Source organism: Stenella coeruleoalba (genome assembly GCF_951394435.1).
Source record: "Stenella coeruleoalba genome assembly, chromosome: 5".
Lineage (NCBI taxonomy): Eukaryota > Metazoa > Chordata > Mammalia > Artiodactyla > Delphinidae > Stenella > Stenella coeruleoalba.
Window position 1 is genome coordinate 73520739 of NC_137150.1, and position 23648 is coordinate 73544386.

Sequence of the window (23648 nt, forward strand, 5' to 3'; positions counted from 1 at the left end):
TTATTGCTATTTTTTAAATTGGGCCATCTATACTGCAAAGTACAGGTTTCTTTGTAGTGTTGGAAAAGGTGGAGGGAATCTTTGCACTTCTAGTCAGCTGAGAAATCTCAGGGATTAAGCGTCTCCACGTTTCTAAGCAGCAGAGAAGGGGTTATCAAATATACCTTGCGTTATGGAAAGACTAAAAGGTAGCCCAGATGCAGGATGTCAAGGAAAACGAGATCCCTCTAAGAATATGGTCACGATGTTAGAGTTTCCTAAGGCCCTAAGTGATTTAAAAAAATACACTTCACATTCCATAACACATCCTTAGGAAAGCACGGAAGAGATATGGCCAGCATGAATCATTGTATCCCTTCCCCCCTCCAAGAGCACAACACCCAGAATAGCTTCCTGATGACACAGCAGCCAGAAGCCTTTGAAAGCCTTAATCTTTAGGGAGGAAATGAAAAGGAAAAACAAGTCCTTAGTACAGACTCTAATTTTTAGGACTTTACAAGGCAGAACTGAGCAGCAGTGAAGTTGGTATGGATCTTTTGTCTTTAATTCTTCCCACTAGAGCCTGTAGTTGCTAAATGTATGTGTGTATGACAGATTTGTCTGGTTTGCTCTGCTTGCTCTTACTAACACTACTGCTGTTTTGTAGGTGACCGTACCCTTTAACAGTTTTCATTCTGCTGACCAGGTACCTTCACAGATCTTATAACTTACTAATAACAATAATATTGTGTTGCATTTACCAAGCATCTTCCACTTGGGAATTCCACTGACTTTACTATTTCATCATGACACATATTCTGTTTCTGGCACAGATGGTAAAACTGTCTTCAAATATAGTAAAATGATTACTCCAGATAACAATGTAAGATGAGTAACAGAGCCAAGAAAAGAACTTTTTTGCTATCAAGATGAAAGTACTTTAACCACTAAATGACAGTGCCTCTAATCTGGTAGCTATCTTGGTCATCAGTCTGGGAAACTTGTATTGGGTTTTTGTAAAACATGTTGGCGTGGTTCCCAATTCTGGCTTGGGAGACTGAGTAGCTGGCAATGCCACAGATCAGTATTAAAAATATCAGGAGGAAGGGCAACCTTATGAGAGAAAGTAAGTTTGTTTTGGGTCATGTTGTACTTGGCCTATAGGACAGCCAGCCAGATGATAATGTATAGCAGATAGCCAGACAGCTAGTCTTGTGGATCTGAAGTTCAGCAGAGATGTCTGAGCTGGGGGTAGGTAGTGTATAGGTGAAGTTAAAACAATGCAAGTGAAGGAGACTGTTTCAGAAAATGTACAATGTAATAAGAGATAAGGACATAGGACTGGACTGTATTAAAAACGAAAATCCGAGAGGAAGAGATTCCACGGACATAAACTAAGAAAGAGTGATCACAGAGGTAGGAGAAGGTCTCCATAACATTGGAATAATGCAGTACGAAGCAAGGTCTGATGATGTTCAACAGTGAAGAACACAAGACAGTGCTCAAAGGAGAAATGTTCACTGGATTTGGTAACATGGACTTACTTAAACTTCAGTAGCAAGAACAACAGTGGTAAGGGCAGAAACCAGATTGCAGTGGGTTAAATTATTTGTTTTGTAAATTCCAATGGTCATATTTTTTTCATAGGACAACATGTAACTTGAAGCTTAAAAAAAAATGAGGGGAACATTTATTAATTATTTCCTATGTACCACGAACTGTGCTAGGCAAATTTGTATGCCATTTCATTTAACCTTTCCATCAAACATTATGATATAAATAATATTATCAACATTTCTAACGATGAGAAAAGGCTCAAAAAAGTTAATATCAACTAATAGTTAAGACTGACAGACAACTTACTACACTTTCTAAAGCTTTTTCAGGTATTATCTCATTTAATTCTCACAACAATCCTATGAAGTACATACCAGTGTTACCGCCTCATTTTACAAATGAGGAAACAGAAGCACTAACAGTTATGTAACTTACCCAATACCACAGAGTGGTGAAGCTGAGATAAAATAAGAGCAGTCTGACTCAAAAATCCATAATTATTACTACTATGTCATTTTTTCCCCCAAGGACCTGAGCAATTTCAATCCAGGTTCTGTCTGATTCCAAAGACTTCTGTCAGTCTACTATACAATGTTGCCTCCAAATTCCTGGAATGAGGTTTTAATAATGATGACCATTAAGATTCAGCTCTTTAAAGGATAAAAATTTCCCCCATATCTTCAAAATTCTTTAGAAAGAGGGCCTCATTTTTAGAACTTACTCTGAATAAAGAAAATCTAACCTAAGCCAACTTTTCCACTGAATTCTGAAAAAACTCAACAAGAACACTGGTTTAAAGAGTTTGTTCAGAGGTGATATATACATATTTTTAGAAGGGAAGGTACCACATTAAATCCTATCAACTATGAATATCTTAATACCAATTAATTTTTTCCAGTGTGACTGCTAGTTGAGAATAAATTCTGATTAAAAAAGAAAGACAAGCCTGGCTTAGAAAAAAAGAGTTTCAGGAAAGAATACTAAGGCCTTACATGGGAACAGCATGAGTGTTTGGGAACACAAATTATGCACATATTTGTGAGGTTTGATTTTTAAAAAGTAGGAGGATCAGATCCAATGACCCACTTGACAGTTTTATCCAGAACCAAACCTTATTTAAAACATTGCAAATGGAGTAACTGCCATTGAGAATTAAAGCAGAAACCATCAAGTGTTAGTAGATTCCACTCATTTTTAATACTCAAAGCTTATTAGAGTGTTTGAGGATACTTAGGAAAAGAAACAACATCAATAAAGTTTACATAGACGAAAACGTAAGCTATAACTAAAACTATCACTCACAAGCATCTACAAGTTATCAACAAAGTGATGCTCACAGGATAGTCTAAAAATGACAATATCCTGTAAATATTTCTCAGATGCGTCCTAGGATACTCTTAAGAGGAATATCTCAATGATTCATCATCATTGTCCTTATCCTCCTCCTTGTTATCATGTATTATAGTCTTGCTCGCAAGGGCTCAGAGACTAGTTGCCTTCATCTTCTCCCTGCCAACAACTTAATGCAACTATTTCTTTCCAACAAGTGATTCAGCCAATCTGGCACAAAAAGAAAAGAAGGGATCTACATACCTGGTCATGGATGAGCCCATGATAGAGGATGCTCTGCATGTCCCTGCAAAGCCGCTCCAGGCCACCATACTTGGACCAGACATTGGGGCTGTTAGCTGATACTAAACCCTCCACAGTAGTCTTCAAATTACCCAGCAACTGCCAGTGCTCCCTCCTGCAAGGGCATCAATTATACCAATGGTTAGTTACTTTGTTGTACCTGATCCTGACCACGTCAAAGAAAGTCTAAGACAAGAAGCCTCCTGCCCCACATCCTAACATTCTCTCCCCTATTAATTTTTTACTTGAGTATAAGACCCAATTCTGAGAGGACCGAAGTTGTAAAGAACACTAAGATTTTGTTTTAAAACCCTCATATTGGGACTTCCCTGGTGGTCCAGTGGGTAAGACTCTGCGCTCCCAATGCAGGGGGCCTGGGTTTGATCCCTGCATGCATGCTGCAACTAAGAGTTTGCATGCCACAACGAAAAAGCCCACATGCCGCAACTAAGAGTCTGCATGCTGCAACTAAGAAGTCCACATGCCGCAACTAAAGATTCCACATGCTGCAACAAAGAGCCGGTGCAGCCAAAATAAATAAACAAACAAACATATATATATAAAGCCCTCATATTTACATGGCATATTGTGCTTTGTAAGGTGATCTTCATCTACTATCATTCCATCCTCATGTAAGTAGCCTATAACCCTGTTTCTAGGAGTGTGACCCATTAAGATCCGTTTCTGGACAATGACATTACATGGGCAATATATAAAGAGATGAGGGCATTTGCTGAAAACCAGAAACCTTTTGTCAAAAAAAAAGCCAAAAACAACTTTTTATTAACTATATTTCCAGTACTAAGTACATATATCTGTACACAAATATTATGGATAAGAATACAAATTGCCCATGATTTTCCCCCTTAACTTTTTAACCTAAAATTGAGGCAAAATGTTTTAAGCTTGCACTGAGCCACTTAGGACATGTCCCCAAATCAATCAACTATTGGCTTATTCCCTTGGACCATGTGAAGTACTTTAGTGTAAAAGTTTGAAAATTATTGCCCTAGATGATTGTCAAGGTTCCTCTCCAATTCCCAGCATTTTCTCAACACAGCTTCCAACCCAATAAAAATTCAAAACCAGCTGCAATTGACTGAAAAGAACTGGATACACAGAATCAAACTGGATAAGGAAAACATGAGGAGATGAGGTGTCAAACTCCTTCTCTTGGGCCCCCAGTTGTTATGTTGTACACTTTATCTAGCCCTTTCATTTCTTATTAGAATACTACTCTTTCCTCTTCAAGGACAGTCCTGGGAATGGTTATAATTTCTTCAAGGAACTTTCACTATAACTATTTTAATATCATTGAAATACCTATTAGGGTAGGGGGGCTCTGAACTGGAATCCTTTGTAACTCTCATACATTTTGTACACTTTCTGACCCACTTTTAAAAAGTGGATGAAGAGAGTAAAGGCAGACAAATAAAATAAAATGAATGAAGCTAGGTCTGGTACAGGAGTATTATCTAAAAGGGGAAAGCCAAATGGATCTCACTCTGGTTTTCTCCTCTCAAGGCTTTGAGACCAAGAATTTATTCAAACTGGGAGACACCAGGCTTTTTTAACCTTACATCATTAAACATTTGAGTCTATTTCTTTTTCCCCCCAGTTTTATTGAGAAATAATTGACATATAACATTATATTAGTTTAAGGCATACAACATAATGATTTGATATATGTATACCTTGTGAAATGATTACCAGAGTAAGTTTAGTTAACATCTTTCACTTCACACAGTTATAAATTTTGTTCCTTGTGATGAGAACTTTTAAGATCTACTCTCTTAGCAACTTTCAAATATACAATACAGTACTGTTAACTATAATCACCATGCTGTACATTACACCCCCAAAGTGACTTATAAGTTTGTACCTTTGGACCACCTTCACCCATCTCCCCCAACCCCTCATCCCCTGCCTCTGGTAATCATCAATCTGTTCTCTATTTCTATGAGTTTGGGTGTTTTGGATTCTACATATGTGAGATAATACAGTATTTGTCTTTCTCTGTCTGATTTATTTCACTTAGCATAATGCCCTCAAGGTCCATCCATGTTGCTACAAATGGCAAGATTTCCTTCTTTATGGCTAAATAATATTCCTGTGTGTGTGTGTGTGTGTGTCTGTGTGTGTGTGTGTGTGTGTGACATTTTCTTTATCCATTCATGTGTCAATGGACACTTAGGTTGTTTCCATGTCTTGGCTATTTTAAATAATGCTGCAATGAACATGGGGGTGCAGATATCTTTTCAAGAGAGTGATTTTGTTTCCCTTGGATATATATCCAGAAGGAAAATTGCTGGATCATACGGTAATTCTATTTTTAATATCCTGAGGAAATCTCCATACCGTTTTCCATAATGGCTGCCCCAATTTACAATACCACCAAGAGTCCCTTTTTCTCCACACCCTCGCCAACACTTGTTGCCTCTTGTCTTTTTTTTTTTTTTTGTGGTACGCAGGCCTCTCACCACTGCGGCCTCTCCCGCTGTGCAGCACAGGCTCCGGACACGCAGGCCCAGCTGCCATGGCTCACGGGCCCAGCCGCTCCACGGCATGTGGGATCTTCCCGGACCAGGGCACGAACCCGTGTCCCCTGCATCGGCAGGCGGACTCTCAATCACTGTGCCACCAGGGAAGCCCGCCTCTTGTCTTTTTGATGCTAGCCCTTCTAACAGGTGTGAGATGATATCTCATTGTGGTTTTGATTTGCACTTCCCTCATGATTGGTCATGTGAAGCACTTTCTCATATACCTGTTGGCCATTCCCCTGTTCTATTTCTAACCCAGTCCTGGGAGATATTTCAAGATAACTAAGAGGCACACAGGACTCAGGTGGTCATTAAAAGGCCATTTATTGTTGTACTGTGAAACTGCCATCACAGAGGCCAACTGACTGCCAGCTTTTGCTTCAGGGATTCTCCATCTCCTATGCTTCCTCAGGAAGCATCTGGCCTGTTCTGACTGATACAGTTTTACATTCCAACAGGTTACAATCAAGTGGTGCAGGCCTGAGAGCCAGTCTGGTTCCTCAAGTGACTCTGCATATCTGTGTTCTGATTCATTCTGTATTGATCTCACAAGGTTTACTGTCAAAGAACATCATAATAGGGCTTCCCTGGTGGCGCAGTGGTTGGGAGTCCGCCTGCTGATGCAGGGGACACGGGTTTGTGCCCCGATCCGGGAGGATCCCGCATGCCGTGGAGCGGCTGGGCCCGTGAGCCATGGCCGCTGAGGCTGCACGTCCGGAGCCTGTGCTCCACAACGGGAGAGGCCGCAACAGTGAGAGGCCCGTGTACCGCAAAAAAAAAAAAAAAAAGACACAAAGAACATCATAATAAATCCTGAAAGTAGACACCAACTACCCTATCATCCTAGGGCTTTGATTCCAAAATTTTACAAAGAGCATTGAAACCCTAGAAACCTTGAGCATTCAGATAGATCTATTAACAACTTCCGTACAAACTAAAGAAATTTTCTTCCCCAAAATGAAGTGCCCTTGAGATACCACAGCTACAAAAGAAGGTGGCTCTTACTCTAAGATGTACCAAACCGTCTATATTTGGTATATGCTCATATAGATGAAAAGTAAACTTAAAAAAGTTTTTTAAAATTAATTAATTAATTTATTTATTTTTGGCTGCGTTGGGTATTCGTTGCTGCGCGTGGGCTTTTCCCTAGCTGCGGTGAGCAGGGGCTACTCTACATTGTGGTGCGCGGGCTTCTCATTGCAGTGGCTTCTCTTGTTGCAGAGCACAGGCTCTAGGCGCACAAGCTTCAGTAGTTGTGGCACGCAGACTCAGTAGTTGTGGCTCGCGGGCTCTAGAGCACAGGCTCAGTAGTTGTGACACACAGGCTTAGTTGCTCCACGGCACGTGGGATCTTCCCGGACCAGGGCTTGAACCCGTGTCCCCTGCACTGGCAAGTGGAGTCTTAACCACTGTGCCACCAGGGAAGTCCTAAAAATTTTTTGATTTACATAGCTAGTTTGTTTAGTGTCTTTACTTTTTAGGATCTTTTACCCTAATGATACTGTTATCATTTTCAGAGAGCTGAAATACTAAGTTCAACTGAAGCCCATACACAATGGTTGGATTAATCCATTCATACCTGAATCTTAGATGCAAATAAATAGATCACCATGAGAAATAAAATATCCCTCCTCATTCTTTACCCAGATTGTTAGCAAGTGAGGTCAGTCTTTCCTAGGCTAAACCTGTTTGCTAATAATTACTTGGATTGTATCATCTTGCATTCACATGTAACCTTCATCTGGGCACAGGCAAGGACTATATTAGGCTCAAAGCAGCCCTTTGTATGGCCACTTCTGCAAGTATACAGAGTGCTCTTCTTTAATCACCATAAATTAAAAGCAAGTCTTTCTAAGCATATTACCCTATGTCAAGGAAGAACTAGGCTTGAGTGGCAAGGGACAGCATAATCCATCTCTACTTGAATCATATTTACCAACAAACAGCAAAGCCAATCTCAGAATAAAGTCCTGCCAATTTTCTTTTGGGAGGGTTTTGACTACATTCTTTGAAGAGGAACAGGCATTGCTTAAGCAACTCAAATAAGCATACCCAAGGAAAAAGTTTCCCTAAATGCCAACTCAGTCTTAAGCTTGCCAAGTCACAATTAGAAGTAACACTCAGGTTAAAACAGTAAAGTTATAAGCAAATGTTATTTTTTAAAGAAGTGTTATACCATATAACTAATATAAAACTAATAACTAAAAATAAGTGAAATCAATAGTAAATACATAGTAAATACTGTGCAATTGTAAAATGAGATTCAATGCAAGAAATATATATTGGCATATCTTCCACCCCCAAGACTCTTTTTAGTAATAAAAGGAAACAGCTTCAACTTATTAGCATATCCCATCTACAGTATGCCAGTTATCTGCATTGTAATGTGGTATCTACCTGAGACCAGAGTTGAAGGTCAGGTTGTTCCAAGTCAGGTAATGATTTGATCCCTGAAATGTGAGGAGAGGTATGTGATACCCATATGTGGAATATCATGAAACCAATAAAATTTTTGATTAGGAACAATTTCCAAAGCTAATGAAAGTATGTAAAAGTATAAAAAACAGAATGTAAAATTATATTTATGATCTTAACATAAATATACTGAGAGAAATAGTGATATGTTAATAGTGGTTACTTTTGGTTATATAAGGGGAATGTAGAGAAGAGAGGAACTATTTCGGCCTTCCTTGAGGCTAGCAATTAAAGAAAGGTCAATAATATGAACAAAGTTAGTGAACCAGAAGCTGGAAAATACCATAAAGGATTTTTTAAATACTCAAGTATCAAAAGCATCTTATGCTGAAAGATTGTGGTCAGGCAAGCACCTAGGACTTTTTTTTTTTTTTTTTTTTTTTTTTGTGGTACGCGGGCCTCTAACTGTTGTGGCCTCTCCCATTGCGGAGCACAGCCTCTGGACGTGCAGGCTCAGCTGCCATGGCTCACGGGCCCAGCCCCTCCGCGGCATGTGGGATCTTCCCAGACCGGGGCACGAACCTGTGTCCCCTGCATCGGCAGGCGGACTCTCAATCACTGTGCCACCAGGGAAGCCCGCACCTAGGCCTTTTAATGCCAGAAAGCACTTCCTGGAAAGAAGTAATGGGTTCATTCTTAAAGTGGGGAAAAACCTAATTAGGGAAATAATTTTCTTAAATAAATTTATTTATTTATTTTTGTTTGTGTTGGGTCTTCATTGCTCTGCACGGGCTTTCTCCAGTTGTGGCGAGCGGGGCCTACTCTTCCTTGCAGTGTGGGTGCTTCTCATTGCGGTGGCTTCTCTTGTCGCAGAGCACGGGTTCTAGGCACACAGTCTTCAGTAGTTGTGGCATGCGGGCTCAGTAGTTGTGGCTCATGGGCTTTAGAGTGCAGGCTCAGCAGTTGTGGCGCACAGGCCCAGTTACTTCACGGCATGTAGGATCTTCCTGGACTAGGGATCGAACCCATGTCCCCTGCATTAGCAGGCAGATTTTTAACCACTACGCCACCAGGGATGTCCCGGGAAATAATTATTGGTAACACTGAGGTAGCAAGAAACTACCACGTTTAATTTGCGTTTAACTTTCTTCTTACCTGGCTCCATATTTTCTGTTTTTAGTTATACAGTTTTTAACTTGTAGAGTATGTAGTATATTTATGATGCTTTTCAAATAAACAATATGCTTATAGAAAAAACATACTTGACTCTATTATTCAGCTCTCAGCTCTGGGGCACTTAGGAGAACCTATCCATTGGCAGTTCCATCCCTTTAGCGGTTGACAGCAGAATCTCAAAAGTCTAGGAGGGAACCTCAATGTCTAGGAATCTCAACGTCTAGAAGGCAGGCTTTGTAACTTTATACCTATTCAACAAATGCTTCACCAATCATACTAAATTTTAATGATACTAAATTTCTTGAATTTCAACAATGGGTAGATTTAACAAAAGGTAGGAAAATCCCTTATGTCAGAAACCTTACCACTGGTGATATGCAAACTCCTTAGTACAGAGTTCAAAAATTCTCCATCCTGCTCAGTACTCCTCAATTTGAATACAGTCTCTCTCTCTCTCTCTCTACCACATGCAAACATGCTAACCTCATACCTACTCTCATGACTGTATCCATGGAGACCTTTCCACTTGGAATGATTCTCTTCTTGTCCCATTCAGGGATTAAGGTTCAGCTCTAGTACAATTTTCTCCCAAGAAGTTCTAAATAATCTGACCTGCAACAACTTTTTTGTTAGAAACTCCATAACACATGCTGTCAATACACCATTCCTCTTAATAATAATCTTTAAAAAAAAAACCAAAACATTGTTATTTACCGGTATGTGGTTGATTTCCTTAAGGAGAAGGACCATGGTTTTTCTATTTCCTTTTTTAAAAAAATATTTATTTATTTATTTATTTGGTTGTGCCAGGTCTTAGTTGTGGTAGGCAGGCTCTTTAGTTGCGGCAGGCAGGCTCTTTAGTTGCAGCTCACCAGCTCCTTAGTTGTGGCGTGTGAACTCCTAATTGTGGCATGCATGTGGGATCTAGTTCCCTGACCAGGGATCGAACCCGGGTCCCCAGCATTGGGAGTGTGGAGTCTTAACCTCTGCGCCACCAGGGAAGTCCCTCTATTTCTTTTGTATTTTATATTTTAATAAGCAGAGAGAAAATATCATTCAGTGGAAAGAGAACAAGCTTCACGGTCAGGCCAACCTGAATTTGAATCCTAGCTCTGCACAAACTAGCTGTACATCCTTGGGCAAGCCATTAAACTCTTTAAGCTTCAGTTCCCTCATCTGCAAAATGGAGAGAACAACTACTTCATAAAGGAGTGTAATTGATAATCTACAAAAAGCACCACCATCAAGCAAATAATAGTAGTATTACTTCCCTTTTCTCTGTCCTTTTCCTTTGAACTTCCATTGCATAAATCTAATAAATTCAGTTAAATCAGAAGGAGTACCTAGTATAAAGCCTTCTTACCCATTCTGCTTCAGAGAAAATTTGGGATTGGACAGTTTGTGACATAATTAAGACTAGTAACAGTGTTCCACCTACAAAGAATATCTTCACTGAATTTAAACTAGGGTCAAATTTCTTCTTAGCACAGGTTCCAAGGCCCTGTTTATGTTCATGGTACTTTCACTGAAGCAGGATAGCTGGAAAGACTTCCTCAATATTGGACGACCTTGTATATAACAGAGAATCAAATTTGCTTTCTGGATAGAATGAAAGAAACTTATAAGGTTTTACTGCAAAAAAATAAGGTTGATTTTGTGAGTCATATAAGAAAGCCAATCTCATTACCTTAGAGTCACACCTTATGTTGTCTGGGTAGAAGAGTGCTTTACAAGCAAGGTAAAGGAGGCATACACCACCACTCCAATAGCAAAGGCAAAGGAGGAAAGACACTGCCTCAGTTGCCTCAGTTTTAGGGACACTATTTTAAAGTAAAAGATAACCATCATTAGAACTAAAACTAAACTATCTCAAAAACTGCTGAGGAAAGAAAACAGCAAGAGAACATTATAGAAATCATTTTTAAAAGATGATAGAATTAAGACCCAACAGATATGAGATAAAAATAAGTGTCAATGGAATAAACTCAACTATTTAAAACAAAACAGCCAATCAAACAAAAAAGCAGGAGGAAACTATACTAATATCAAGGTTGTATTCAAGGCAAGAATCATTTAAAAAGACAAAGAGGGAATAATGAAGATATAGCTCTCATTAGTTTTTATGTATCTAATAACATGGCCTCAAAATATATCAAACAAAACCATACACACACACACACACACACACACACACACACACACACAGGGGAAACAAAAACTGCAGAAAACAAAAAGAAAAACGGGGATTTCCCTGGTGGTCCAGTGGGTAAGACTCCACGCTCCCAACGCAGGAGGCCCAGGTTCGATCCATGGTCGGGGAACTAGATCCTGCATGCCGCAACTAAGAGTCTGCATGCCACAACTAAGAAGTCCACATGCCACAACTAAAGATCCCATGTGCCGCAACGAAGACCCAGCACAGCCAAAATAAATAAATAAATAATGAAAAGAAAAATGGAAATGGAAAAGAAAAAACAATGGTAATGGGAGATCACGAAAACCAAAAGTAAAAAAGTGATTAGAAGAGCTGAATAATATATAATTAATAAGGTTGTTCTATAACATCTAGAAAACTATACCTTGAAGGACACTTTTTTAAAGCACCATAGAACAGTCACGAAAATTGGCCTTGTACTAAGGCACACACATAAGAAAAGTCAATAGATCCTCAAAAGCAGAAGTAGTACAGACATATTCTCCAGCCAGAAAGCAATAAAACAGCGAGCAAATAACAAAAGTAGGTAGAAAAAAAAAAAACACCCTTGGAAAATCTAAAACTCTCAAAGGACTCCTTAGGAGGTTAGGAGGCAAAAATAAATTCATGGTCTTGGAGGGAGGTGGGTGAAGAGGAATGGCAATATGACTATTACTGCTTTCTTCTCAAAAGTATCCAAATGAGAGAGCTCACCGGGAGACTGTCTGAGAACCCTTAAGAAATTATGGGATTCTGCTGTTTTCTAGTAAAAAATCAATCATCTCTCAGTCCTACAAACCAGCAGGGTTCCTGTGAGTTTCACTGGCAAAGGATATGGCCCCACAAACTTTGAGAGATAGTTTGCCAAGTTCCTATTTACTCACTACTATTGATGACTTCCTTTAATAATCTTCTCTCCTCCTAATCAAGTGTAGTTTACACTTCAAGTGAGCCTGATCCAGAGGAACTAAAAACATGTAAGCATGCTGCAGTTCTTTCCTGAAAAATGCAGATTTACATCTACAGCAGCATTGTTCAATTGAACTTTCTGTGATGCTGGAAATGTTCTGTATCTGTGCTGTCCAATATGGCAGCCACTAGCCACTGTGGCCATTAAGCACTTGAAGTCTGTGCAGTGTGACTAAAGAACTGAAATTTTAAAATTTTATTTAATTTTAATTAATTGAGACTTAAATTACCACAGGTGGCTAAGTGGCTATTACGTTGGACAGAGCTGGTCTATAAATACCAAGACAGGTTGTTTAAGGAGGAAAGATTACAAAACAAAATAAAAAACAGGAAAAAAATTCCATTTATGGAAGAAGTGATAAAGCAAGTATAAAAAAGCAGAAACAGCTGTGGGGAGGGTAGATACTGAGAAAACCTTCAGCTTACGGTTCCTGCTATCAGCTGATACACCTCCGGCTTCTGGGTTCTGACAATAGCATTTTCCCCAAAAGCTTCAAGAGTATGTTTGCGGGGGGAGGGGTGTGGGGGCAGCGGGGGGCGGGGGGAGGAAGAATTGTACTAATAATTGGAGTAGCAGTTTGGATTGCTCAAAAATCATGTGATCCTCGTGCTTTGCTACCAGTGCTGCCAGAGCATGGTCAAAGGAAAAAGGGAACAAAAGGGAAGAAAATGAAAATTACGTGAAAAAGTGAAAAATGAATAAACAGAAAGGGAAAAACAGAGGCCCTTTCAATAGCAACAGAACCAATGACACCTGTCCAACCATAAGAAGCATGACCAAATTTTACCATTTTCATTCCTTGAGCAAATAAATATTCAGTGAACACCAACCATATGTCAGGCACCGTGCTAGGCACCGGGCTTATGGTGGTTAAAGAGGGAGAGTCCCCACCTCTCCGGATATTCAGAATGCAGTGGGGGAAAGGGGCACATACATTTAAAAAATGCTATAGAGTGAGAAGTGCTGTAATAAGAGAGATAGAAAAGGGCAGGCCAATGATGACTTCTAAAGGAGCATTATTTAAAGGACGACTAAGAGCTCTCCAGGCAAAGAAGGAGGCAATGCAGGGAATTTAGAGGAGCAAGTATCAGAATGGTGAGGAAGGAGATGTGAGTGAGTGAATGCCATGGTTTTGTAACTGGAAACTTCACACTGAATACCACAGAAGTTTTGACTTTCTATTTTCAATGAGAAATCACTGAACATTTCTGAGCAAAATACTAGAGTAACTTTGCTTCTGAAAAATTAAGCTGGTAGCAATGTGGAAGCTGCTTGGAATTAGGGGGACTGGGCTCAGATTGGGAGCTTAGTCAGGAGGCTACTGAGAGAATCCACAATGAGAAATAATAAAGGCTTTAGTGAATAATTTTGTTTATAGCTGCCCAGAATTCATGTCCCTTTCTTTTGGTAACAGAATAATGATTCTTCACAGGGGAATCACCCCTCTGGCACTTAATCTGGTCCATGAAGTCCCAAGAAAATATCACCCTACCCTAGGATCCAGGGTTGGGCATATAACTTAGGCCTGACTGAGCAACATATTCCATACCCTGATTACAAGAACAGGAACATAAGTCAGTCCAAAAAGAGTCAGCCCCAGAATTTTCACTTTTGCTATACCTATGGGGATTGATTTTGTCTTCTTTTTGGTTGGATTGCTAAACTTGAAGTCGCCAAGGGTTATCCTGTAGAAAAATCTGCGACTTCCCTGGTGGTGCAGTGGTTAAGAGTCCGCCTGCCAATGCAGGGGACACGGGAAGATCCCACAGGCCGCAGAGCAACTAAGCCCATGTGCCACAATTACTGAGCCTGTGCTCTAGAGCCCACGAGCCACAACTACTGAAGCCCGCGCGCCTAGAGCCCGCGGTCTGCAACAAGAGAAGCCACCGCAATGAGAAGTCTGCATGTTGCAACGAAGAGTAGCCCTCACTCGCTGCAACTAGAGAAAGTCCATGCGTAGCAACAAGACCCAACACAGCCAAAAATAAATAAATAAAATAAAATAAATAAATTTTTTAAAAAAGATAAAAAAAAGAAAAATCTGCCTGAGAATGAAGCCAACACATCGAGAAAAAGAGCACACAGACAGGGACAAACTTTCTTTTTTTTTTTTAACATCTTTATTGGAGTATAATTGCTTTACAATGGTGTGTTAGTTTCTACTTTATAACAAAGTGAATCAGTTATACATATACTTATATCCCCATATCTCTTCCCTCTTGCATCTCCCTCCCTCCCACCCCTCTAGGGGGGTCACAAAGCACCGAGCTGATCTCTCTGTGCTATGCAGCTGCTTCCCACTAGTTATTGGTTTTACATTTGGTGGTGTATATATGTCCATGCCTCTCTCTCACTCTGAGGGACAAACTTTTGTTTAAGCACCTACATTTGGCCATTCCTGAAGCAATACCACTCCCTGGATTTTTCGGTAATATAAGCCAATATATTTGGAAATGGAGGGAAAAAAAAAAGGCTTCAAGAGAAAAATCAGAAAGAGAACTCATTGAACCTGTGACTGCCTGGGTATGGGAAACGAAGGAGAGGGAAGTATCAAATTTCACTGAGGTTTCTGACTTGGTTGACTGAATGTAAAACACTATTAACTGAGATAGAGAACAGAGGAGGAAAAGGTTTTGGTCAATAGAATGAGCTCAGTTTGGAGACACAAAAAAGTACCTTAATCCTTGAATTCTGACTCTATCTGACTCACTGTACCACGAAAACTGTGGAAGTAGCCGGGTTCCAAGCTCAGAAGTAGATTGCATAGCCCAAGGCAGCTGAGGGTGACAGCAATGCAAGAAGAATCATTCCTTTAATTGTTTAGTAGTTTCACCAGACAAACTCCAAATAATTGGCATTTAGGAAACCCTAGGAAAAGTGAAGTATCATCCCTAAGCATTACAGCATTTTGCTAGTGGTGACTAGCTACATGGAAAACAATAGGGGTATCTATGACATTCCACTCCAAGGATGAAGTTAAAAGCTAGGCCAACACCCCAGTCCCCAGTGTGTTCAACTCGGATAGAGGAGCCACAGAAGGAGGAAGAGCGAGCAATGATACCATTGAAAACAGCAACTGGAAGAGCACCCACTAACCTTATTTTAAGAAAACTGGGGAGGAGATGGAAGTAGACATTTTTTGCATTCAGTACATATCAGGCACTCTGTGAGGAGCTTTATGCACATTACGTTATTGAATCCTCACAACTTACCAGTCAGGAAGGCATCATTCTTCCCACTCAAACAGGATAAGCCAAGTTAAGCCGTAGAGCTAGAATTCAAATGCAGATCTACCTGGATATAAAGCTTATGCACATTTCACTACATCAACTGCTTTCAGGAAATAACTGAGCAGTTTTATACTTCATTATATATTAAAAAAAAAAATGATGCCATCTCATCAAGATGTCCTCTGAATTGGGTGTTTTACCGGCCATAGAAGGGTTAGGTTTGCAGTGACCCAGCCACAGTGCCTCAATTCTCAGGCACAAGGCATGTATTTTATTTACCATTTGACTATCTGGAACTAAGGAGGCCATCAGTGCCATGAAGTCCCATTAAATAAAACATTCTGAGTTAACTAGCCACCCACAGAGAGTTGGCTATGGCAACAGTATGAGTGATTTTGTGAGGATAATCCCACTACTGAAATTAAGTTTTGACTAAAGTTCCTTGATTAAGAGGCAAGCATGGAAAGAATAACAGAAAAAGATACCTGCAAAGGAGCGGTCCTAATAGCCTTAAAATGACAGGCAAAGAATGCTATAAAATTCATTACCTTATACATTTCTTCGTCCCAGTATATTAGCATAGTGAAAGGTAGTATAGTGTAGGTATTAAAAGTAGAGCCAGGGCTGCCCTGGTGGCGCAGTGGTTGAGAGTCCGCCTGGCGATGCAGGGGACACCGGTTCGTGCCCCGGTTCGGGAGGATCCCACATGCCGCGGAGCAGCTGGGCCCTGTGAGCCATGGCCGCTGAGCCTGCGCGTCCGGAGCCTGTGCTCCGCGACGGGAGAGGCCACAGCTGTGAGAAGCCCAAGTACCGCAAAAAAAAAAAAAAAAAAAAAAGTAGAGCCAGATTGCCTGGGTTTGAATCCCAGTTCCACCAAGGATTTACTGTATGACCTTGGCAAGTTATTTATCCTGTCTATGTCTCAGCTCCCTCACCTGTCAAATGGTGATAATATATTGAATAGTACCTATCTCACCCAGTTGTTATGGGGATTAAATAATACTTGTAAGGCTCTTAAGCAATGCCTGGCATGTAGTAAATAGGTGTTTGTTAAATATATTAAATAAATAAAAAACTCAGCAAGATGGGGAGGAAATTTGAATTTCCGACCCAGCCTCTCCCACATGAACTGGTAGAGGAAAATAAAAACAATCCTAAAATTTGTTTAGAATGTATATAGGACCTTTTACATGAAGCATTTCACAGACATCTGGAGGAAGAATAAGTAGCCAAATATACATAAGCAGAAACTGAAACATGGAAAAGGGAAGTAAGATGTTCAGTTTCACTGAACACATCATTCACAAGTCTCGGGCAGGAACGCCAAGGTCCTGTCGGCCCAGGTTTTGTACAGCAGGCCACAGGCTAACTGTGCACATAAAAGAGGAGTCTCACCCTTTAAAACAGCCAGGTCTTCACCCAGGTACAACATCTCATTAATTTTCCCCTGTTGATATTTTCTCAGAGGTAAATATTCCACCTCCAGTCTTTGGATCCCAGCTGCTCCTGAGACTCTAATTATATCTGAATATTTTTAAAAGTCAAGAAAGACTTCCTTAAATGTAAGACCAGACACTATAAAACTCTTAGAAGAAAACAAAGGCAGAACACTCTATGACATAAATCACAGCAAGATCCTTTTTGACCCACCTCCTAGAGAAGTGGAAATAAAAACAAAAATAAACAAATGGGACCTAATGAAACTTAAAAGCTTTTGCACAGCAAATGAAACCATAAACAAGACCAAAAGACAACACTCACAATGGGAGAAAATATTTTCCAACAAAGCAACTGACAAAGGATTAATCTCCAAAGTATACAAGCAGCTCATGCAGCTCAATATCAAAAAAACAAACAACCCAATCCAAAAATGGGCAGAAGACCTAAACAGACATTTCTCCAAAGAAGATATAGATTGCCAACAAACATATGAAAGGATTCTCAACATTACTAATCACTAGAGAAATGCAAGTCAAAACTACAATGAGGTATCACCTCACACCAGTCAGAATGGCCATCATCAAAAATCTACAAACAATAAATGCTGGAGAGGGTGTGGAGAAAAGGGAACCCTCTCTCACTGTTGGTGGGAAAGTAAATTGATACAGCCACTATGGAGAACAGTATGGAGATTCCTTAAAAAACTAAAAATAGAACCACCATATGACCCAGCAATCCCACTACTGGGCATATAACCTGAGAAAACCATAATTCAAAAAGAGTCATGTACCAAAATGTTCACTGCAGCTCTATTTACAATAGCCAGGACATGGAAGCAACCTAAGTGTCCATTGACAGATGAATGGATAAAGAAGATGTGTCACATATATACAATGGAATATTACTCAGCCATAAAAAGAAATGAAATTGAGTTATTTGTAGTGAGGTGGATGGACCCAGAGTCTGTCATACAGAATAAAGGAAGTCAGAAAGAAAAAAACAAATGCCATATGCTAACACATATATATGGAATCTAAAAAAAAAAAAAAGGTTCTGACGAACCTAGGGGCAGGACAGGAATAAAGATGCAGACGTAGAGAGTGGACTTGAGGACACGGGGAAGGGGAAGGAGAAGGGTAAGCTGGGACGAAGTGAGAGAGAGGCATGGACATATACACGCTACCAAATGTAAAATAGATAGCTAGTGGGAAGCAGCCACAGAGTACAGGGAGATCAGCATAGCACAGGGAGATCAGCTCCGTGCTTTGCGACCCACTAGAGGAGTGGGATAGGGAGGGTAGGAGGGAGATGCAAGAGGGAGGGGATATGGGGATATATGTATATGTATAGCTTATTCACTTTGTTATACAGCAGAAACTAACACAACAATGTAAAGCAATTATAATTCAACAAAGATGTTAAAAAAAAGACTTCCTTAACCCACATTCCTGCTCTATGATGTACATTCCAGATTCTTAAGAGGTTAAGACCAGAGTTATTAATGAAGCAACCCCTACATAGGGGTAGTACCTCTCCAGAGTCCAAGCCACCATTCGGTCAAAGTAGTTCTTAAAATCTTAAATTCTCTAATTTCTAGAAGGTATGAACTTGATAACAACAGTTTCATATAAATAAATGGGAAATGGCTTAGCTGCATTGTGGGGAAGGAGTGAAGGGTTTAAGGATGGAAAGGGAACGACAGGGAGGTCCTGTTACTCTCTGACAGGGATCCAGCTTTGACAAAGGGCACGCACGCAATTTCTAGTCCCACTAGCAAGCCCCCATCCCCATTCCACTGCCATTACAACCGCCCACTTTCATCCGCAGGCCCTCCTTCACTCCTTCCTCACACTCATTTTTCCTAAGCTTCTTTCTAGGCAACTCATAATGCCTAACCTTTACTCCCAGAAATTCTTACTTCAACCTTCTTAATATTGGCCCGAATTGCTGTCACCGTAAGTTTCAGTCGGGGCACCCACCTTGTCCCCTACTGCAATCTATAGACTCTGGCCTATGAAATCTCCCTACAGCACCTCTCAATATCCACCTCCTCCCCAGCAGCCTTGGATCTGAGCTTCACCCACTTCTGCCCACCCCCCAAGCCCCCGCCCTCAACATACCCTACCCCCCTCCTTCACCCTCACTAAGCCCGTTCCCTCGTCCGCCCTATCCACGCCCTGCGCGTCCCTCCTTTCAGAATTTTTTCCCAAACAAGTTGCCCACAACAGTTGCCCTCATGTCTGTCGCGCCCGGCAGGTCTCCCCGTGCTCTCCGAGCCCTCTCAAGCCTCCCGGGACTTCAACGCATCAATCCGCCCGCGACTCTCCGGCCCCTTCCCAGCCCACCTGCTCTCCTCCGGCAAGCCCTCCTCGCAGCCGCCAAGCTCCATTCCCGCGCCCTCTGCCCGCATCCGGGGCTGCGACGTCGCCTCTTCTCTTGAGAGGCGTCCCCGTCGCTTCGCCCCTCAGGGCTCCCAGAGTCCCCCGGGAACCGAGGAGGCACCCACGGCCGGTGGGCTCAGAGTGATGCACTACAGCCGGGTGACAGCAAAGGCAATGACTGCTGCCTCAGCTGCTGTTTCTAGCCACCCCCGCTTCCGGCTCCAAGAACTACAACTCCCAGCAAGCACTTCGAAGGCCCGGCCGCTACCGGCATGCACCGCCCTATCCAATCAGAGGCTGCGCTCGCAGCGACTTCAGACCCTGGCGGCGAGCTTGCGGTAGTGCACCCGGCGGGGAGCCGGGGTCTGAAACGCCCACCAACCCTAGTCTCCGGAGTTCGTACTGGTGTGGACCTTCACACAAGTCTGTCACACTTCACCCTTGAAACCATACTCGGTCAGAGGTCTAGACTCGAAAATAACGCTGGTCTTAATCCAAGTACGATTAACCCCACTTTAGCCTACCCGGGTTTAACACCTGTTGGTGGTGTTTGGAGACCTCAAAAATTTTAATGAAGAACTCGCAAACTCGCAAGAGCTCATGTCGCTTTGGGATCACAAAGGAACGGGAGGAGGCAAAAGCTTTGGGGAAAGGTTTCCTGGAGGACTGATGTCAGAGCAGAGTCTTTTAGGATGAGTATGAGTTAGCCTGGAGAAGAAGGGAAGAGAAGGCGAAGAGAGTAACACAGACATGAGGAAGCGGGTCTGGGAACAGCTTGTTCTGAGTAGTAATCAGAGCTGGGAAGAGGTGAGAAACAGGCAGACCAGATCATGACGCCATGTGAGTTTGGATTTTATCCTAAGAACAATTAGGAGCAAATCAAGGATATGCAAATCAAGAAGTGATTTGATCAAACTTCCTTAGAAAGCTACTTTTGACAATGTGGAGAGGTAATGGGGTATGTACTATGTTGGAGGGAAGGTCAAAAGAATGGATATGGGAAGAGGTTGGAAGTCCCTATAAAGGCCAAGTGTAATGCCAATGAGTGAAGTCAGCCAGTTGTAGGAGAATGGCAGAAACTCTCTGAACTGGAACCCCCATGCCTCATCCAAAAAGGAAAGTCTCATCTTAGCTATAGTTGAATGTTGCCAAATATTCTGATCTTTTAATAAAGCTGGAATCTGCATTTTTAAGTACAATTTCCAATTTTTAAAATATTGGCAACAATTTTAAGGTAAACATTACATGGGCCAAAAAAAAAAAAATTCTGTAGGCTAAATGTGGACTTTGGGTTTGCAAGTCCAGGCCTAAACTTGGGTAGTGGCTGTAGGGAACAAGGAGATTGGGATTAGAGCCATGGTAAGGCAACAGAATCAGCACCACTCTGTTAGGGAGAGATCTAGGTTAACTCCATAAAAACTAGTTACTCTGTTAAAAATAATACATGACTTTCAGAAATGTTCAAACTTGAGAAAACATTTTTTGTGAATTAAAAGTGAAAGAGCCTTTTAATTAAATTATGATTTCCAATTTCCATTTATATAAAAAATATTCTTATTCAAACTTTCTCATATTTTCCTACCAAAGTGTTATACTTTTTAAGAAAGGGGCAGTGTTAGTTATTGGGATTTCAGTAGCTTCTGTTTCTACAAATGTATGAACTTCATTTTTTGGCATACAGTATAATCCCAAATTAATGCCACATGATTTTAACATATATTTACATGAACTCAGCTGTATCAGGAAATTCTAGAATTAAAATTGTAGTAAAAGTTCTAGAAAACAGGAACTTCCTCATATGTCCAAGACTGGGTTTACACTTTTTTTTTTCATTTTTATTTTTTTGGCCATGCTGTGTGGCTTGTGGGGATCTTAGTTTCCCGACCAGGGACTGAACCTGGGCCCTCAGCAGTGAAAGCGAGGAGTCCCAACCACTGGACCACTAGGGAATTCCCTACACTTATTTTCTTTAAAGCAGTCAGTTAATAAGCATGACAATAACCTACACTAGCCATGTGCCCACTCCCCCATCCTATCCCTCTGCTTTCCCTCACCCCAGGTAGCCATATCCTAAATCCCTTGTTTATAATTCCACTGTTTCTCTTTTAATATAGTTTCTTTGCATCTATCCATATTCCTAAAAATTATTATTTAAGTAATTTTTGTGTTCTAACTTTATTAAAAATGCTATTAAGCTGTATTTATTCTTTGAGGCCTTTTTTTGCTTAATATTACAGTAAGATTTTTTTTTTTATTTATTTTTATTTATTTATTTTTGGCTGTGTTGGGTCTTCATCGCTGCACATGGGCTTTCTCTAGTTGTGGCGAGCGGGGGCTACTCTTCATTGCAGTGCACAGGCTTCTCATTGCGGTGGCTTCTCTTGTTGCGGAGCACAGGCTCTAGGTGAGCAGGCTTCAGTAGTTGCAGAGTGTGGGCTCAACAGTTGCGGTGTGTGGGCTGTAGACTGCAGGCTCAGTAGATGTGGCACATGGGCTTATTTGCTCCGTGGCATGTGGGATCATCCCAGACCAGGGATCAAACCCATGTCCCCTGCATTGGCAGGCGGATTTTTAACCACTGCGCCACCAGGGAAGTCCCAAGATTTATTTATATTTTGTATCACTATAATTCATTGATTTTGACTGCTATATAATAGTTCATTGTGTGAATACACCAGTTTATTCATGTTGCTTTCCACTGATGAGCATTTGGGATGTTTCCAGGTTTTTGCTATTGTAAACAGCACTGCTATGAATATTCTTTTACATGTCACCTCTTGTACATAAGCAAGGGTTTCTCCTGGGTACATACCTAGAAGTGGAATTGCCAGGTCATAGGGTTATTGTCTGTTCTAGCTTTTGTTTTGAGTGATGGGTTTGTAGGTGCACAATTTTAAAAATAACTAGGGGACTTCCCTGGTGGTCCAGTGGGTAAGACTCCACACTACCAATACAGGGGGCCTGGGTTCAATCCCCGGTCGGGGAACTAGATCCTGCATGCGTGCCACAACTAAGACCCGGAGCAGCCAAAATAAATAAATAATAAATGAATAAATATTAAAAGTTATAAAAAATTAGTTATGAAACCATAACTAATTATAATCAGTTATTTAAAATAACTAACAAATGAAAATGGGTCATGCTTGGAAAATGATGACAGTATATCATGAACCAAGGATTGTGATTAACCCAATTTTGTGCATCTGGGATCCAAATGCAAAAGGTCAAAAATGCAAGAATATGTAGCATCAGGGTTCAATAGTGTCACATAAAAGTAATGGCCTTACTTAGCAACTGCTTGCTGAATTAATATTTTAAAAGTCAAAAAATCTAAAGAACTTTATTGATCTTGATTAATCTGTTTGTTTTCAAGATTTACCAGGATGCAATTTTTATACAAATGGTAGTTGGTCCTAGAGTACCACTGGCAGAAAGCAAATTTCACTCAATAGTCATTTATTCAAATAACAGATTTTTAAAGCTCATGACACTTATTTGCCAAAAGTTTGGTTTTAAGAAATAATCTTCTTGAATATATTCAACAAATATCAATTATAGTCATGAATATTTTCTTTTTCTTATATTCACTAAAATTATTCTTAGCAGCATTTTTTAAAATATTAAAAATTTTAAAGCTAAGGGATGTCACCCACTTGCCAAGTCAAAAGCAATTTGAGCATCAAAATGAGTTAATTCATGATATGTCTACATATCTACATTCTTTTCAAAGGTAAGCATGACCCTTACACTCTGCACCCCTTTGCTTTTCAGAAGAGAATTTTTGAACATGAAATGAGTCTGTGAATTTCTACGGAAACGTATATGTATATATAAACAAGTATGCAAATAAATAAATAAATAGAAAAAGGAAGGAAGAAAGGGGGCAGGGACGTAAAGCTCTTTTCACAGTAGAATGCCAGCTTATGAATGTAGAGGAATGATAGTGTTAGAAAATCACTATTTTGTAGCCACCATCATAATAATTGATTCAGGCAAGAATCATCAATGGATGCTAAAGCTGTCAGTGAAATTTCTTCCAAAACAGAATATTTACACAGTCTCAAACCATCTCCCCAAAGATTACTTATTCATTATATATGGAGGGAAAAGTATCTTTACAATGAAGAGATCTGG

At 40.6% G+C, this 23648-nt stretch overlaps 1 protein-coding gene across 6 annotated transcripts in view; it reads right to left on the reverse strand.

The window, feature by feature from the left end:
- The window catches only part of RUBCN (rubicon autophagy regulator), a 58958-nt gene extending 39055 nt beyond the window's left edge, over nt 1-19903 (reverse strand). For 5 of the 6 annotated variants that reach the window (XM_079922708.1, XM_079922712.1, XM_079922707.1 and 2 more), the window contains exons 1-2: nt 19479-19903; nt 3130-3283 (exon numbers count right to left, since the gene is read on the reverse strand). In XM_079922708.1, coding sequence (XP_079778834.1) covers nt 3130-3283; nt 19479-19543 — 219 coding nt within the window. In that variant the 5' untranslated portion in view covers nt 19544-19903. Of the gene's footprint in view, nt 1-3129; nt 3284-8105; nt 8156-19478 lie in introns of those variants that run through there. The other variant, XM_079922709.1, reaches the window with a different exon arrangement.
- Between the last annotated feature and the right edge of the window lie 3745 nt (nt 19904-23648).